General features: G+C 36.2%; 1 protein-coding gene across 2 annotated transcripts in view; it reads right to left on the bottom strand.

The window, feature by feature from the left end:
* The window catches only part of TWF1 (twinfilin actin binding protein 1), a 32273-nt gene extending 15882 nt beyond the window's left edge, over positions 1-16391 (bottom strand). The window contains exons 1-9 of one of the 2 annotated variants that reach the window (XR_003430075.1): positions 16287-16391; positions 14550-14627; positions 12443-12621; positions 11178-11273; positions 9923-10027; positions 8104-8229; positions 7686-7836; positions 7395-7516; positions 4333-5475 (exon numbers count right to left, since the gene is read on the bottom strand). Coding sequence is in view for 1 of the 2 variants with exons in the window: in XM_027093506.1 (XP_026949307.1) it covers positions 5305-5475; positions 7395-7516; positions 7686-7836; positions 8104-8229; positions 9923-10027; positions 11178-11273; positions 12443-12621; positions 14550-14627; positions 16287-16311 (1053 nt within the window). In the remaining variant the exon portion in view is untranslated. Of the gene's footprint in view, positions 1-3388; positions 5476-7394; positions 7517-7685; positions 7837-8103; positions 8230-9922; positions 10028-11177; positions 11274-12442; positions 12622-14549; positions 14628-16286 lie in introns of those variants that run through there. The other variant, XM_027093506.1, reaches the window with a different exon arrangement.
* Between the last annotated feature and the right edge of the window lie 861 nt (positions 16392-17252).

The raw sequence follows: 17252 nt of genomic DNA, 5'->3' as shown, positions 1-17252 counted from the left end.
ATGCTGGTATCCACTCCACAGTCTTTTCTGATTCCCCGTGCAGAAGTAGGTGCCTCTCCTCTGTGTTCCCGTAGTATCCCAAGAATAATTAATAATAATAATGTTATGTACATTAATTTATAAACTTATAATTTTAAAAAATTATATGTTGCACTGTTTTTATTAAATGATTTAAGGACTATTCAAAATGCTTCCCCTATATTAACTTATCTCTCATAACAATCCTATGAATCTGATGACATTATTATTCACATTTTATAAATGAGGAAATTGAAGTGAAGTAACTTGCCCAAGATTATGCAGCTATTAAATTGCAGAGCTGGAATTTTAACTCAGGCATCTGACATCAGCCTGTAACCTTTACTATGCTCTCTGTCATCATATTGATCATAATCATCTTCTCTGTCATTTGCTGGGCTAACTGTTAATGCCAAGCATTATGTTAAAGGGCATGATCACATTTTAGAGCTCTATAATGTAGGTCCCATTTTTTTCTTATTGAGGAAATTGATGCCCCCAAATTTAAGTAACTTCTCCCTTATGTTCATTGTGTTAGATTGCAATTCTCCACTCTTCCCTAGATCCATGCCCTTTACAATATGGTTTTGTAATTCTTCCCATCAAGAGGTAAATTTCATTTCCCTAGTCCTTATATCAAGAATGGCCTTGTAATTTGCTGTGGTCAATAGACTGCAGGAAAAGTGACGTTTCAGTTCCAAGCCTGGGCCTCCAGAGCCCCTGTGCACCACTTTTCACTTTCTCTGTCATGGGACGCTGCCACTGCCATGAGAACAAGCCAGGGCTAACATGCTGCTGCTGAAACCATGCTCAGCAGAGAAAAGTCATCTCAGATGAGGTCATCCCAGACCAGCCAACCTGCCAGCAGACCACAGATGTGAGAGAGGTCAGCCAACCGGAGACATGTAGAAAATAATTGCTGTTTTAAACCCCTACATCTGGGGGTAATTGGTCATGCATTAGTATGGTAGCAATACATAACTGATTCAGTCATATAGCCAGGAAGTGACAGCATCTCTCTCTCTCTCTCTCTCTCTCTCTCACACCCACACACACACGTGTGCAAAAATATGATCCATGTGCTCTTATCCATACAGCTTGATAATAGGAGAATAAGAAATTAATTTAACCCCCATTCATGAAGGCATGAATGTGGAGGGGGCACAGGGAAACCAGCACAGGAGGTAACATAAGAAGGAAGAGGAGGGGAGGGGCCACGAAGAACTTTCCAACCCCTTCAAACTGACTTGCCCTCTCTCTGTCCCTTTCCGTTTTTTTTTTTTTTTTTTTGCGGTACGCGGGCCTGTCACTGTTGTGGCCTCTCACGTTGCGGAGCACAAGCTTCGGACGCGCAGGCCCAGCGGCCATGGCTCACGGGCCCAGCCGCTCCGCGGCATGTGGGCTCTTCCCGGACCGGGGCACGAACCCGCGTCCCCTGCATCGGCAGGCGGACTCTCAACCACTGCGCCACCAAGGAAACCCTGTCCCTTTCTTAAGAGACCCATCCCTCGACCCCTCCCTCTTCCCTCCCCCTCCCCCTCCCCCAGACCTGGAGGATCCTTCAGAGGGAGGTTCAGACCTCTTTCTCTTCCTTTGCTGGTGTAAGCCATGGTGGTGTGTGCTTCTGTGTGAGAAGTAGGTTTTTGAAGTTCCTGTTCTTTCCGTTCCCAAGTCTCTGGGGCTGAAAAGGAGGAAAAGATATTAGTTATCAGATTTTTAAAATGTAAATAAAATATACTCCCCCCCCACACCTCAGAAAAGCACCTCTTCCTGTTAAGCGTCCGGAGGTTTATAAGGCACTACGGCCAGACTGAATTCTAGCAAATGCAGATGGTAGTGGGTCAGCATTAGCCATTTAGTAGAACTTAGCCTTTGGTCTTCCCAGAACAGAGTCAGCTGAATGAGGATCCCCACGGGAAGACACTTGCTGCTCAGGAATGAGTCAGTACTGGAGTCTCCTGGGGTAGAACCTATAATCTTCCAAGGGCAAGAGGTTGTGTCAGTGCTAGTGATGTTTGCTCTGCCCAGAAATACAGCAGCAGAAGCCAGAGCCTCTGTGCTGAACCTACCACTGCTTCAATGTGCTCCCTTCCCCACTGTCCAAGGAAAGGTAAAATCTAATTCTTTTATTTATTCAACAAATAAAATATCCACTATGTCCTAGACACTGTTCCACGTGCTGAGGATGCATCAGTGAATAAAACCAAGTCTCTTTCCTCCATCAAACTTGTATTTTAGTGGAGGAGACAACCAATATATATACATAGATATATAATTCCTAAGTGCTTTGAGGAAAAATAAAGCAGATTAAGGTGAGAGGACAGGGAGTACACTTGAGCAGAGACCTGCATTGAGGGAGGAAGACACGTAGATATTGGGGTAGAGGAAGCCAGTGTGAGGAACAGTACACTCAGCGTTCCTGAGGCAGCAGTGTGCCTGGTCCTTCAGAGGTCCAGCCAGCAGCTGAGCTGCAGCAGACTGATCAAGGGAGGTGGAGATAGCCATGGGCCAAGTCATGCAGAAGTTAGTGGGCAAGAGTGAGGGCTACATTTTTTTCTGAGATGTTACCTTTCATCGTAACCACTATAGACCAATATACAGGAATACTTAGAAAGTTTGTTGACTGAACGGGGGGAAACCCTCACTTTATATCATTTAAGACAAACTGTACCCAGTCATGGCTACACATGAATCATCTGTGTAACTAGGTGACTCCTGGGCCCACTTACTCATCAAAATCTCTGGAGATGAAGCCCCAGAATCAGTACTTAAAAAAAAACTCCAATCCTCATAACATATGGTTGTATATGCAAAGAAAACGTGTGGAAGGATTTATACCAAACTACAATGTGAACCTCAGGCACATGATTTTAGTTCTGAGTAGAAATGCCATAAAGAACTTAACTTTTTAAAATAGTTCTCAAAATCAGACCTTTTAAGGACAGTTCTGTCTTGGTGAAACTGCTACCAAAGACATCCATCTTGTAATATAGCTCTAATAAAAAGGATCAATTTGATACTGAATTGCAAACTGGAATGCACTCAGTATTTGCTGGGTGAATGTCTTTTAACAGCTTACTGTCAAGTATGTCGGTCACCCTATTGTACTGGGTTGCTGCTATCACAGTAGGAACTAACTCATGACGTTTCCATTACTGCTGCAGTAGTGGAAAAGTTCTAATCTGCGAAAGCACTCTATTGACACAACTTGCTTAGGTTTCAAACTATTTAAAATCCTTTTTGATTTAGATAGGTTAATTAACAAATAGATGAATGGGCTATCTAACCTATCACCAGGTATTGCATTATGCAGACTTATCCAAAAAAAAAAAAAAACAAGGTTATACTAGAAAACCAATTTAGTACACAATTTAGAGAAAAAAATTTTATTGCAATATAAAACGCACTTATAAAATGTCCACAGAAGGCATGTAATTCTTCACTGCTATATAAATTCACTGGGAATACTTTATTCACCTTCTATTGTTATGATGACATCACCTAAAACATAAACGATGAGTTATACTCTATAACAAATGCATCATTGATTTTCAACAATCATTGGTTTAATAATAATTAGTTTAAGATTATATAATCACATCTATATTCTGGAATGTCCACTTACTTTCATGTAGTGTAATAGAGTTTAAGAGCATAATTGCACATGGATGGTAAAGAAAAACATTCACTACTAAATTATTTTATACCTTCATGACAGGTTAACTTTCTTCCTGACCGAAAATAACACCTTCAGCAGCTTGGCCTATGGTCGACAACACAGCTCCAGGATTCTCAATGCAGTAGTTTGTGTGTATGTGTGTCTATGTGTGCACCCACGGAAAAACTTAAACTACATCTTTCATAAACAAGTGCAACATTACCGTCAATTATTTTGCATTATAGTCTGATTATTTGTAAACAAACAAAACCCCACACACTCTTAATTCTAGAAAACAAAAAAATCTGTCAACTCATAATTATTCTAACATGCTTTTAGTTGAACACACATTGAATTTCTGAAAGGTGCATATATTACCTTAGATAATAAAGTGTAAAAATGAGTGTTTCATATTTTATACTATGAAATGTACATTTCTGGTATCTGTTCTATGCAGCATAAAGTTTAGATCAAGAAATTCTAAATCCCGGATCCCCACAGTTCGTTTAGAAAAGTCCTCTAAATTATGGCTCTTGCAGCAGGTTTATCAGATTAAACATGGTGAAGTTTTCTAGCTCCCTCTATTTCAAGTATCAGAGAAAAGGAGGCTCAAAATCTCTGTAGGTTGTAATTGAAAATGCAAAGCTGTAGAAAACAGTTAACTGTGTTTTGAAATAAGATATAAATTGAAACAAGATTTGTTTATCTGTGTTAGGCTGATGAGTACTAGGACTTTAAAATAATTTTGTTAAATCTGAATATTTGCCTATAAATATATGGTTTTAGAGAGAAATCAATTGGTTTAAAACTTTTTCAATATTGTTGACTTTAGTTTTGTTTGCTTTTGAATATTAATTTAATATTCAACTGGACATAAATATTTGGTCTCACACTACCTATAATGAAATGACTTACTTTTGAAATGGAAAATTTTTAAAGCACTAGAAAGAGCATTTACTAAAGCAGTTTCAATGTGTCTTTCAACATCATCAGAAATCCTGAAGTATATATCTGGTACCCTTAATGTTTCAGAGTGAGTTGATTTTCTGAAATTTTAATGCCATTTAAAAAATGAAAAAGTCAAATAGAAAAGACTGCTGCAATAAAGCACTGTTTCTAAAAGTTGTAGACATGATCTCACAAGTCTGAGTGAGCACTGCTCTTCAGAGCACCTTTTCCTAGGCACATGAAGTTTTCAGCTTAGAAAATAATCTAATCTGGTCCTTAACATATTCATTAAGTGGAATGAATATTTTAAGGTCTTCCTCTCTCCCTTGAAGAAAAAAAAGTGATGTATCACCGAAGAGTAATAAGAATTGTATCTTACTTTAGATTTTCTGGAATTGGCCCAACTCTATAAAATTTTAAGAACTATGTGAAAGTGTGGAATCATCACTCTATGAAAACTGTGATGAAATTAAACATCATTATGTCAAACCCTTTTCTAGCTTTAACTCAAAAATAGAAATCATGAGTCTTCTATAACATTAATTTAAAAACACACAGAAGTGAAAAGTGCTGATTTTCAAAAAGTACAATTTTTTCCCCTACTATACATCAACGTGGAATGATTTCAGTTCTCCTGTACTAAAAGCTGGACTTTTAAAAAAACTAGTATTGTAATAATTTTAATCAGTAGTGGCTTCAGTTTCAGCTGGACCCCTAATTAGTCTTCGAATTCCTCTTTTTCCTGAAGGACCTTTTGGTTTTGCAAAACTTTGTTTATGTGCATGCTGCTTGGGGTGTACTTCTTCATAAAGGAAGTCTGCAGTCAACTCATCCCCATTGTCTATCTCGATCTGTAAGAGATAAAATTAGCAAAGTGTGATGCAATGTGAGAAAACACAACATTCAAAACCTAATACAGATTTGGATAAAGAGGATGTGGCACATATATACAATGGAATATTACTCAGCCATAAAAAGAAACGAAATTGAGCTATTTGTAATGAGGTGCATAGACCTAGAGTCTGTCATACAGAGTGAAGTTAGAAAGAGAGAGACAAATACTGTATGCTAACACATATATATGGAAATTAAGGAAAAAAAAATGTCATGAAGAACCTAGGGGTAAAACAGGAATAAAGACACACACTTACTAGAGAATGGACTTGAGGATATGGGAGAGGGAAGGGTAAACTGTGACAAAGCGCGAGAGAGGCATGGACATATATACACTACCAAACATAAGGTAGATAGCTAGTGGGAAGCAGCCGCATAGCACAGGGAGATCAGCTCGGTGCTTTGTGACAGCCTGGAGGGGTGGGATAGGCAGGGTGGGAGGGAGGGAGACGCAAGCGGTAAGAGATATGGCAACATATGTATATATATAACTGATTCGTTTTGTTGTGAAGCAGAAACTAACACACCATTGTAAAGCAATTATACTCCAATAAAGATGTTAAAAAAAAAATACCTAATACAAGCAATGAGCCAGTTTTCAGGTGTGAACGCTCACCAATAAGTGCATAATACTCATTCCAGCAAGAGAGAACCAAGGACCATGTGAAAATAGTTCACTTTCATCTTATTTGGGGGGAGGAGGAGGGAGCTAAATGAGTTGCTTGAATATATAATTAGCTATACTCATTTTCTATTTGGTTCTCTCTTTCTTCTCCAATTTAACTAATGTTTAAAAGTAGTACAGTAGGAATCACCACTATATTCTTAAGTTGTTCTGCTTTGGTACACTACATATTTTCAAGAAACATTACTCATGGCCCTTTCATCACTTGGGTCACTTGAAATCACTCTATAACACGGGCTGGCGAACGATGGCCTGCAGGCCAAATCTGCTCAAGTTAAGAGAGTGTTTTACATTTTTAAAGGATTGTAAAAACAAACAAAATAATAAAACAAAGAAGAATATGTGACAAAGACCATATGTGGCCTGGCAAAGCCTAAAATATTTACTATCTGGTCTTCTGGTAGAAAAAGTCAGCCAGCCCCTGCTATAGAAAGTGATTCTTAAGAACTTAAAAAGCTCTTAAAGGGCTCAGTACCTAAAACACTGGTAATTTGTAAGGACCTGTGTTTTAAGAGTTGAAGGGCTCAAGAATAAACCATATCTTTTCCCATGCCTCACCTGCATTTAAGAAAATAAATTTAAGGAAACGTAGCTCCCAAAATTCATGTTTATGCCCATTCTCTCCTTTCCCAACAACTGGAAAGATTCTCAACCACCCCATGGTTCAGTTATAAATAGAGACTGTAGTTCCTTATTAATAAAGTCTTGAGACAATCACAAGTATGCAGCTTGAGTAGCACCATCCAGCAAAACTTCCTGCAATACGGAAATGTTCTCTAAATTCTGCACCATCCAACACAGTGCCATTGGCCACATGTGGCTAAAATGAGCACTTGAAATGTGGCTGGTGCTTTTAAGGAACTGAATTTTAAATTTCGTTTAATTTTTATATATATTTAAATTTAAATAGCCACATGTAGCTTGTGGCTACACATTAGAGAATACAGATCTACAGGGAGACTGGGGTCATGATAGGCCGTCCTCAAGCACTTAGAGGAGTTCCTAAGGATTTATGATGAGAATAAGAAAAAAAAACTTTCATTTATAAACCACAATACATCACGAACTACACGAAAGACAATAAAAATGTAACAAAAACTGAAAAATTAAAAATAAATAGGTAGGTATTAAATATATTAATAAGATAAATTAGATAAAATAAATTAGATAAATAAATAGATAGGTAATTACCTTTCTAATGACATCCATTTGTAGTTGTCTTTCTACAATCTCTAGCAGAGGGCTCTTGCAGCTAGAATACAGCATCCGTTCTCTTATACTGCATGTGTATCCAGGCATTGAATAAATAAAAACTAAATTAAAATAATAATAAATCCAATTAGCAGCATATCAATTAAAGCACACACTAAACCTCATAAAGCTACAACTAAGCCCTCTGGCCAAGAAATAAGAAAGAATATAGTGATGAAATATCAATCAGCAAACAAAGTATTACGTTAAAAAAAAAAAAGTATCATATACCTATAGACTCCAAATAGTCTCCTTCATGGGAATGTTTATACAGAAAGAAATGATAACGTGCTGAATCTCTGGGAATCCTCTTTGGCAAATCTTTTAGTTCTGTATTTATTGTGTTGGCCAAAATTATAATTTCATTTTTTATATCTATTTCCTGTCAATAAGAAACAAAATGCATTTATTAAGACAGATACACAGAAATTTAAAATTTATAAATTAAAAAACAAGGAGACAAGGGGAAACTTACACAATTTCACTTTTTCCACAGTGAATATATATTGCTTTTGTAGTTTAAAAAAAAATGAATAAAAAATAAAAAGGAAGCAAATAAAAAGATTTAAAATCCATTAAAAACAAACCTTATACAAGCCATAGATACCAAAAAGTGAAGCCATTTCATAATAATCATTATATCTCTTACCAACTGCACATAGTTGAGCTGTCTGTTATTCAATTTTTCCAAAGCCTGAAAAGCTTCTCGAGAAATAGGAAATGCTACTCCTTGTAGTGTTTGATGCTTAGTGTCCACACTCACGTCAGTTTGTACCTAGTATGACAGATTCAATTTACCGATGAAGTTTAGCATTTAGCAGTGTCAGATGGCAAAGAGAAGAAAACCCAACCTCTACAGAGTGAGGGTCATTCCACCCTTGCCCATTTTAATATAATTAAAATTAACAATTAAAACACTATGAACTTAAAAAGCAAATAATTTTCACATTTGTTTCAGGTTCTGCTAGCACTTTGTCAACATGCAGAGTGTATGCCACATTTTGATGAAAATGCCGGAAGTGAACATCTGAGTTGAGTGTGCAATGTTAGTGGGGCTTTGCTTATATGTTTGGTTTGGCACAATTGCCATGAGCTACGTAAGCTCTCAGAAGTGTCTTCAGATTACACTTTTAATTACAAAGTTTTACTTGATAAAATTTATGAACAGTGTGATATAAATATAATATGCATAGAACTTTACTTTGTTCTGCTAGACATAAAATGCAACACAAACACCATGCACTGAGTTGAAAGGAGTACAAACAATATACAAAGACACAACACAGCTCAACAAATTATACTACTGCAGAAGTTCCACACTTAGAGCTTTCATTACTAAGAACATGGGTGTGCACGTATCGGAAGAAGAGAAGAGTACGTCAAGAAAGCTTTCAATGCACATATTTAAGACTTTTATACTCAGTAAATGACAGCATAGTATAGGGTCTCATTTGCAGTGTTGCAACAAAGTCAAATAGAAATTTTACTTTAAAAAAAAATGAATGGAGATTCTACAGCATAAATGGTATTGTATAATGAAAACATCATAGAACATATGCAAATGCATACCCCAATAAGATCCTCTGGGTTCTGATTGCAAGGAATAAAACAAACTATCAAACTTGTAAAAAAAAAAAAAACCATGTAAAAATCCATACTCAAATAACTTGAGTTAAAATAATATAAAGATAGATCCTTGCTATCAGGTCAATATTAAATAATATTCAATCACTTTTCAGACTGATTCTTATTAGTCTGTTACTCAGACAAGTGAATAGTAGTTTCTGCTACTTGTTCTTTTCTATAAAATTCCGTTAGAAATACAGTAGCTATTCTAACTTAGAATTGCTGCAGTAAACACATTAGAAATATGATAAACTATAATATGGATGAAATTTATTGACTCTAATATGCTAAACAAGTACTCAAATAACCATCTCCCATATATATCTATATATATGCACACACCCATCCAAGTAATGTCCATAGAAGTAAATTTATAGAGCCTCTAGAAATCCTAAACACACTACAGCATTTATGTTTTACTCTCTTTAGTCGTCAGTATTCTCTGAAATAACAAAACAAACCTTCTTCAGGCAACCTCATTAGATATAATATCCCTCACACTACATGGGTAACACATACTTTTCCCATTTATCGATATTTAGTATTCAAAGTACAAAGTTAAAAACAGTTGTACTTCTCACAGGAAGATTACTAATCTATAACCTACATTATAAAGACAGGAGAAAGCTATTTATGAAACTGACATGAAGTTTAATATTCACTTTTAACTTTTTCCTGAAGACACATTGAGCACAGTCTTGTCAGTCTTGTCTCTAAACTGAACAGAATAAATGTAAGCTATCTAACTTATTTATTCTCTAGTTACCTCTTCATCGATTAATTAAAAATACAATATTTTTAATCACTTAGAATCTTGCAAGGTTTCAAAATGGTAATAATACCTCATTAATTTTAATCTGTCGTAATTCTTCTTCAGCTGCAGTCAGTGGGGCAGGAGAAGACTGTGACAGCAAATATTTCTTATATCCATGTAATGACACATCTTCCTGTGAGCACAGAAACTGACTGTTACTAGTTGTGAGGCTACTTTAGGAAAACAAAATCATTAATTTAACAGAAAATATTTTAACTAAAAATAAACAGTAACAATAATTTTATTACTTCTTTTTTTAAAAAAAAATTCTATTCTACAGGTTTCAAAAGTTTTAAGGGGATTAGCTACACTTCATTTCCTAAAGCTTTACAATTATTAGATCTTTTGTGAGTGTGATGGTGGTAACGCCAGCCACATGACAAACCTGATCATGCTTCAAGTCTATAGGACAATTATAATTAACCTGGGGAAGCCTGCCCCATAGTTATTCAATAATCAACATATTCAGATTCTGAATTCTGTACTGTAATGAATTATATAATTTCTCTACAATTATTCATAGCAAATAATTACAGTTCTTATTTAAAATAAAAAATATTCCAAAGAAGTTTACTTCTCATCAAAATTTTGTGGTTTGGAAGACTGAGAATAGAATTGAGAAACCAGGCCACTTCACAACTGATGTGAATAAGCAAAGGATACCCATCTAGTCTCGTGCTCTATCCACCAGAATACATTACTCCCTGAATCACAGTAAAAGCTCTAAAAAACAAAAAACCTGTTGAAAAAATACACTGTAATTTTCTTAATTTGGGGGTATATCTATATACATGTATTTACCATACAGATTTTATAATGGAGTAAATTCTTAACCATAACTTAACTAAATTTATTAATCAACAATTACCCCAATTAATTATCAATCAATTTACCTGCCTCAATGTTCTAGTTCCATTAATACAGCTATTGCTTCCACAGCATAAGTGTAAACATACAAAATATCTAAAACCTACTATCTCTTTTAAGTAGTCTCTCATTTTTCTGAGCCTATCTCCACATCGTTAAAATGAAAAGGTTGAACTAAATGAGAGGTTGAACTAAATGATCTCCAAGGGATATTCTAGTGTTTGAAGACTAACAGAGGAGATTCCAACATATTTTAAAAGTGTAAGTATGATGTTTCAGTTAACTTGCATATCATATGAAACGTAATATTTTCTCTTATTCTTTATGTTTACCAATTCACCAGTCATAATTCACATTAACTATCCCATTACCTCGGTGCAACATGCAGAATCTACATAAAAGTATAAGTTTTGTACCTTTACTGTTCCAAACACTTCATCTTTAATGTGGCCACCTCCAAACTCCTTTTTCAGAGTTGCTCTTGTTGCTGCATACAACATTTTTTGACGAACCTAGTAATTGTGAAAGTTTACTTGTAAGTTTATAGATGAAAACTATCATTACAAAAGAAAGCACTTTATAAATGTATGAAAATCTTCAAGCACATTAAAAAGAAATTAAACTGTGACAAAGCTGAAGTCCGTTGACTATAACATGTTAAAATATGTATATACAAATAACCATCATAACATCAGCATCTAAAATATCAACAGCTACTAAGGAAGACTTCAATTTATAAGTCACATTTTTTGAAAAGTAGAAAAAAACTAAATTTTAGAAAATCATTCATTTTTGTCAAAGTATAAAATGAATTCAGGAATTAAAAAAACTACTTAAAACACTATTTTAAAATCACTGAAATGAAGTAAACTTGATAATGACATTTTACTCAAAACAAGTCTAGGTCAGACGCTACTTATTTAGTTGTTTAAGAATCAAATATTCGTGGCATAACTATGGCATAAACCATTCTATGAGGGACAAAGTAGAAAAGAACTACAGTATATACTATTATTAAAGAGTATGATAGCATCTATGGAAAACTACTAAAGATAACTGCCAACCAATAGAAATCATTTCATAATTTTGTACTGGCAAATCCAGTATTTCTTTCAGACAGCATATACAGAATTAAATAGGAAGTGATGACTTTTGAGAATGATATCTACATAACTTTTAAAATTATTTTTCTACAATAAACAAGAGAATTAATTTTTAAAATATTGAGCAGTATCCATACACTAGCTTTTTATTTTATTCTATTAATCAGTCTACTAACTCTCCTAAGAGAAATACTTGTTTGTGTGCATGCCCATCACTTGAATGGTAGCTATTAAGAATATTTAATAAAATGTTCAGTTAGTTCTATAAGAATTATTTCAATTATTACTCTCAAAATAGTAACCTTCATTCTTCAGAGGTCCACAGAGTCATTTATAATTGCCACAAATTTTTCAATTTAAAATCAATAATAATTCTACTGATTTCAATCAAGGTCAAGATTTCTGAATCTAAGTACATTACCCCTGATTCTACATTACCAATCACAAGGATTTTTTCCATGATCATTCCCATCTATGAGATATGACTGTTGCTTCTTAACTTTCTCTTGGCCTAGGAATATTTCAGAAAAAAATTTTCTAGCTTTTAATGTTAAATAAGTAACCAAAAAATTACTTACATGAGAATGGTCTGGAGACCACGCAATGAATATCCATTCATATCCCTGGGCATTCTGAGAATCTAACCTGAATAATACGTAGCACGGTTGTTTGTCCTCCAACAGGGGTAAAACAAAGGAATCATAATCCTTATCCCAGGAATCTAAAGGCTGCCTACACGCTCCAACCACAAGTTTCTCTATGAAGAACAATTTTTAAAAGATATATAAATGGTTTAAAATGCCAAATGGTAGAATAATGAAGAATAGAAGAACAAATTAATAGTTAGTTCTTAATTGCTATTATTCACATCAAAATATAGAAAGGGCAAAGGTTGTAACACAGAAAATAAATATAATATAAAGCAATATTAAAAACAGATATAAAAATTATAACTAGCATAGTTAAAATAATGTTATAAACACAAGAAAGGAACGTACAAAAATGATTATAAATAGTTGAGTTGGATGGCTGAAGAGAGGGTGATTATATTCTATTGTCCAAATATTTATGCTATAAATTATCAACAAAATATATTTAACTAAGTGTCCTACCGCTCAAAGGTATAATTTCTGAAATTAAACACTGAATTGTACCGTTAAGAAATACTAAATAAAAACAGGTTTAGCTCCTATTTGGCCATAATGCTACAAATTTTAATATTTGTCCAGAAACAAATTGGTACAGCCACTTTGAGGCATTATTGGGCGAATCAAGTGAAACTGCTAATGTACTCTGCATAGAGAATCTCTTGCACATATATACCAAGGTGTTCACTGCAGCACTATAAAATAACAGTGGAAACTGAAAATAGCCTAAATATTCATCAATAAGAGAATGGACATATAATATGTGGCATAATCATATTATACAATTCTATTCATATTTAAAAAGAATTAGTGAGCCTCTATCAAAACTAATTATAAAAGCAATGTTTACAGGAAAAGGAATGATGCAGAAAAAGATGTCAGTTTATGTGAACTTAAAAACTCTAAACAGCACTATATGTTATTTAGGGATACATATAAAAAACAGATTGAACAAAAATAAGGTTCCTAACATAGTTGTCTCAGGAGAAGGTCAGGAAGTAAAACTGTTTAAAGCGAATGTTCTTATATTATATTACAACAACATTAAATTACAAAAGGCTTGAAGCAAATATGATAAAAATGTTAGCAGTTAATAATTTAAGAAGAGATGGAGGTATTGTTATTTATTCATAATTTCCTTATTTAAAAAATTTTCTCAAAACAAAAATAAAACCAGAAAATAGTGATATTCTAAAATATGCTGCTTTCCAGTATATGTTTATTCTTGTTGAGTGTGTTAACGTATGTAGAACAACTGCCTATTTTTCAAACTATTTTGGTATTTTTAATATATAAGAGAAAATGGAATGCAAATTAGATTTACTTCCAGTTTACGAAAGAACAAGGTATTTTTCCAAAGCAAAATATTTAAGGTATTTAAGAAATTAGGTCAATGGAATATTTTAACATATTCATTTGAGATTAATTAGTTATAATATTAATTATTCACACTCAAACCAGCTGAATTAAAAGACTCTCCCACCCAGTGAATTTCCCTACGTACAGCTTTATTTTGAAGGTATCGATTTATAGTCTGTTACACTCAGAACTTTTTCCCATAACAAGAAAGGGGAATCATTTCTGCAGCATACACTGCAATCAGGTTGAGAAAACGGGAGAGTTTAAAATCCTTCCTTTCTACCTCAAAACTAACTTTACTGAATAACAATTCACAAGTAACTTTTCTTTTGTGTGGGATAATCACCTGTTACTGATTTTCATTCCAGAGATGCAAGCACTGATATCAGATACAAACTGTGGTACAGAAACTGAGACACAAAAAGTGTAAGAGGAAGATGTCACACCAAAAACAACATCTTTTTGTTTCCGTGAGAGTCAACTACAGAATGCAGAAGGTAAAGTAAGCAGGGGCCCGTAGGACATGTCCAAAATGTAGAGGAGCCAAGTTAACTAAAGGCGAGCTCTGAACCTGCTTCACATTTATTAATAGTCCAAATCACTGACAATGATTTAGAAGTTTAAAAATACAACAGCCAATAATCCAAGGACAAACAACATTTAAAAATGCTTAACTAACCATTTTCAATCGATATCTTCAGAAGTCTGTATTTTCCATTTCTTGCTCTGGCAAAAATATCTTTAACATCCTCACTTGCTGTGGAAAAAGATACAGAAAAGTAAACCTATTTTTAATACTTACGTATTAATACTTTCTGATGCTACTTGAATAGGGAAAAAATGAAATGTAATACAAAGAAAACATCTTGAAGATGCAGTATTCTCTTATCAGTAATTTGAATTACAAAAATTAAAAGGTGTAACAGTAGACATTGTATACAGCTAAGAAACATAAACATATTTTAAAAGTATATTAATTCTAACCTGTTTTACCTAGATAATTCCATAGCAGAAATTTACACTGGGAATGAATATATTAAAGTTTCTCAAACCCAATAATCACAAATCACAATTTTGAAAAACACCTTTATTGCTTGTTTGAAAAATGCTGAAAACCTGCTTTCACTCTCTTCTGGTCCAATTTCAAGCTTATAATAAACAAACACACCTCCTTCATCAATTCATTTTTACATTTTCACCTTTAAAAACAACAATTAACGTCAAACACCGTATCCTGATTAAAGAAAAAGACAACAATTCATTCAAGCTCGTACTTCTGGTCATACTTCTCTAATTCATATTTCTTAAAAACCTGCAGTAATCTCACTGAGCAAATATATATTTAATAACCTATCCCTTGTGCTATTAAAGCTTCAATTTCGTTCTAATTTTATTCTTGAGTTGTATATTGAGAACAAGAACCACTGTTTAGTAGTGCTTGCTATAACGCTCAAGCATGAAAGTCAATAATTATATATATCAAAACTAACGCAGACAAAACAATGCTTTTAGATTTGCGACTGTTTTGCTTGTGTTTGTGCGTGCAGGAGGAGGTGTGGGGTGGTGTCAAAGGCCCTTAAGAACAAAACACAATTAGACGTTTATCTGGGGAAAAGATTCTTTGTCCATTAACAGGAGGAGCTTGTGTTTACATTACAACTCGTTAAGTGATCGCGAGTAACCCGGGACATATTTGATTCTGATGAGGTGAGCGCTTTCAGACCGCCCATTTTCAAACCAGGAAATAATACAGGTGAATTATAATTGCACATTCAACTGCCTGCCCGGGACGATTAAACGCAACCATACAGATCAAACTTTTCAGTTCCCTGGGTAGTATCTAAGAACAACCAAGACGCCTCATACTCAAGATACAGACAACGGTGTTGATGTTCCAATTTTGGAAGAAAATGCGGAAGAGTTTGGGAAGCACCCTTACTGGAAATGAAAAAGATTCCCGCATCTTTCTTTTCATAATCCAAATCTTGTAACAACTCTAAAGTTGGACCGTGAAAAAGAAAATTCGCCCGTCTCTCGACAGCAAAAAGAGCCCCAGTCGCCTCCACGGTTCCAGGTCTTCCCAGTCCGATAAAAAAGGGGAAAGTTGGGCTAACGGCGGCGGCGGCGGCGGCAGGCACGCCCCCTTCACCCCGGCCGCCGCGGAAAGCCATTTCCTTCGCTCCGGCGAATTTCGGGTCCATCGGCAACGTGGCGGCGGCCGGCCCGGGCTGGGAGGGTGGCAGGCCGGGAGCGCCCGGGACACGAGAGCGCGGAGAGGCGCAGAGGCCCGGCTCGTCCCCGAGACCGACTCCCTGTGCTCCGGGACCGACTCCGGCCCTGCCCATCCCGCCGCCCGCCCGGCTCGCCGGGGGCCTCCCAAGAGTCCCTTCCCCGCAGGCAGCGCCGGCGCCGTTACCTTGGATGCCGGTCTGATGGGACATGGCGGCGGCCGCGGGCTCCCGGCTCCGGCGCTGAGTGCTGCGAGCGGCCCCGGCCGGCGGCTGCAGGAAGTGGCGGCTACTCCACCAGCCCCGCCGCGTCATCAGCCTGCGACCCGCCCCGCCCCGCCCCCGCCCCGCGAGGCCAGCGGCGTCCTCGCGCGGCCCCGTCGCTCTCGCTGCCTACCTCCTGACACCCGTGCAGTCTTGGCGCAGCCGGACTGCAGGTCCAGACCCCCGGCCCGCAGCTTCAGCTCTCTGCCGGGGGTCCAGTTCACGTTTTTTGCCGCCGTTTCTCCCCCTCCACCACGGTGAAACACTGCTGCCCGGCAGGATGGCTTTGCCCTCTGGGGTCTGCCCTCCAGTGACCCTGCCGACACCGCCTTTCACTGGTTCAGCAAAAACGTTGCTCAAAAACAGAAATGAACGTTTTACTGAACACACGTTTTAAGCTTTAAAAAGATGTGCATGATATCCTTTTTGGTTTACTCTTCCTGCAGTCTATACAATTTAATGTAAACGGTCACTCCCCGCCCCTTTTTTATAAAAAGAATTAATAGATAGGCAGTCTCCCATGAAAATCCCCCACGCTTTTAAATTAAGTTTATCTCAGACTGTTAACTATCCTTTCTTTACTTGGGCACATTTAGACACCAGGTTTTCCTTTCTCTTCATTCCAAAAAGAGACAGCCACTGAGAGTGATTAACTGACTTGAGTACTCCTCTGTGGTCAGTTCTATCATTGCAAACTATAATACTGCTCTGCTTCAGGTTGGCGGTTTATTCTTTAATCAGGTAATTACTCAAGATTCATTCGTAAGGGTGAATTTGTAAGGTAACAGCAGATATTATTAAAAATTATTTTTCATTTTCTGCTTTTATGAGCATGTATTTCCCTTTCTAAGGATAATTTTAGTAGTTATTTTTGTACTACTTTTCTAGGA

The sequence above is a fragment of the Aethalodelphis obliquidens genome, unplaced genomic scaffold (genome assembly GCF_003676395.1).
Source record: "Aethalodelphis obliquidens isolate GAN/ISIS:26980383/991018 unplaced genomic scaffold, ASM367639v1 scaffold84, whole genome shotgun sequence".
NCBI lineage: Eukaryota > Metazoa > Chordata > Mammalia > Artiodactyla > Delphinidae > Aethalodelphis > Aethalodelphis obliquidens.
The sequence above is the reverse complement of the archived record's forward strand: the minus strand, read 5'-3'. Positions and strand labels throughout refer to the sequence as shown.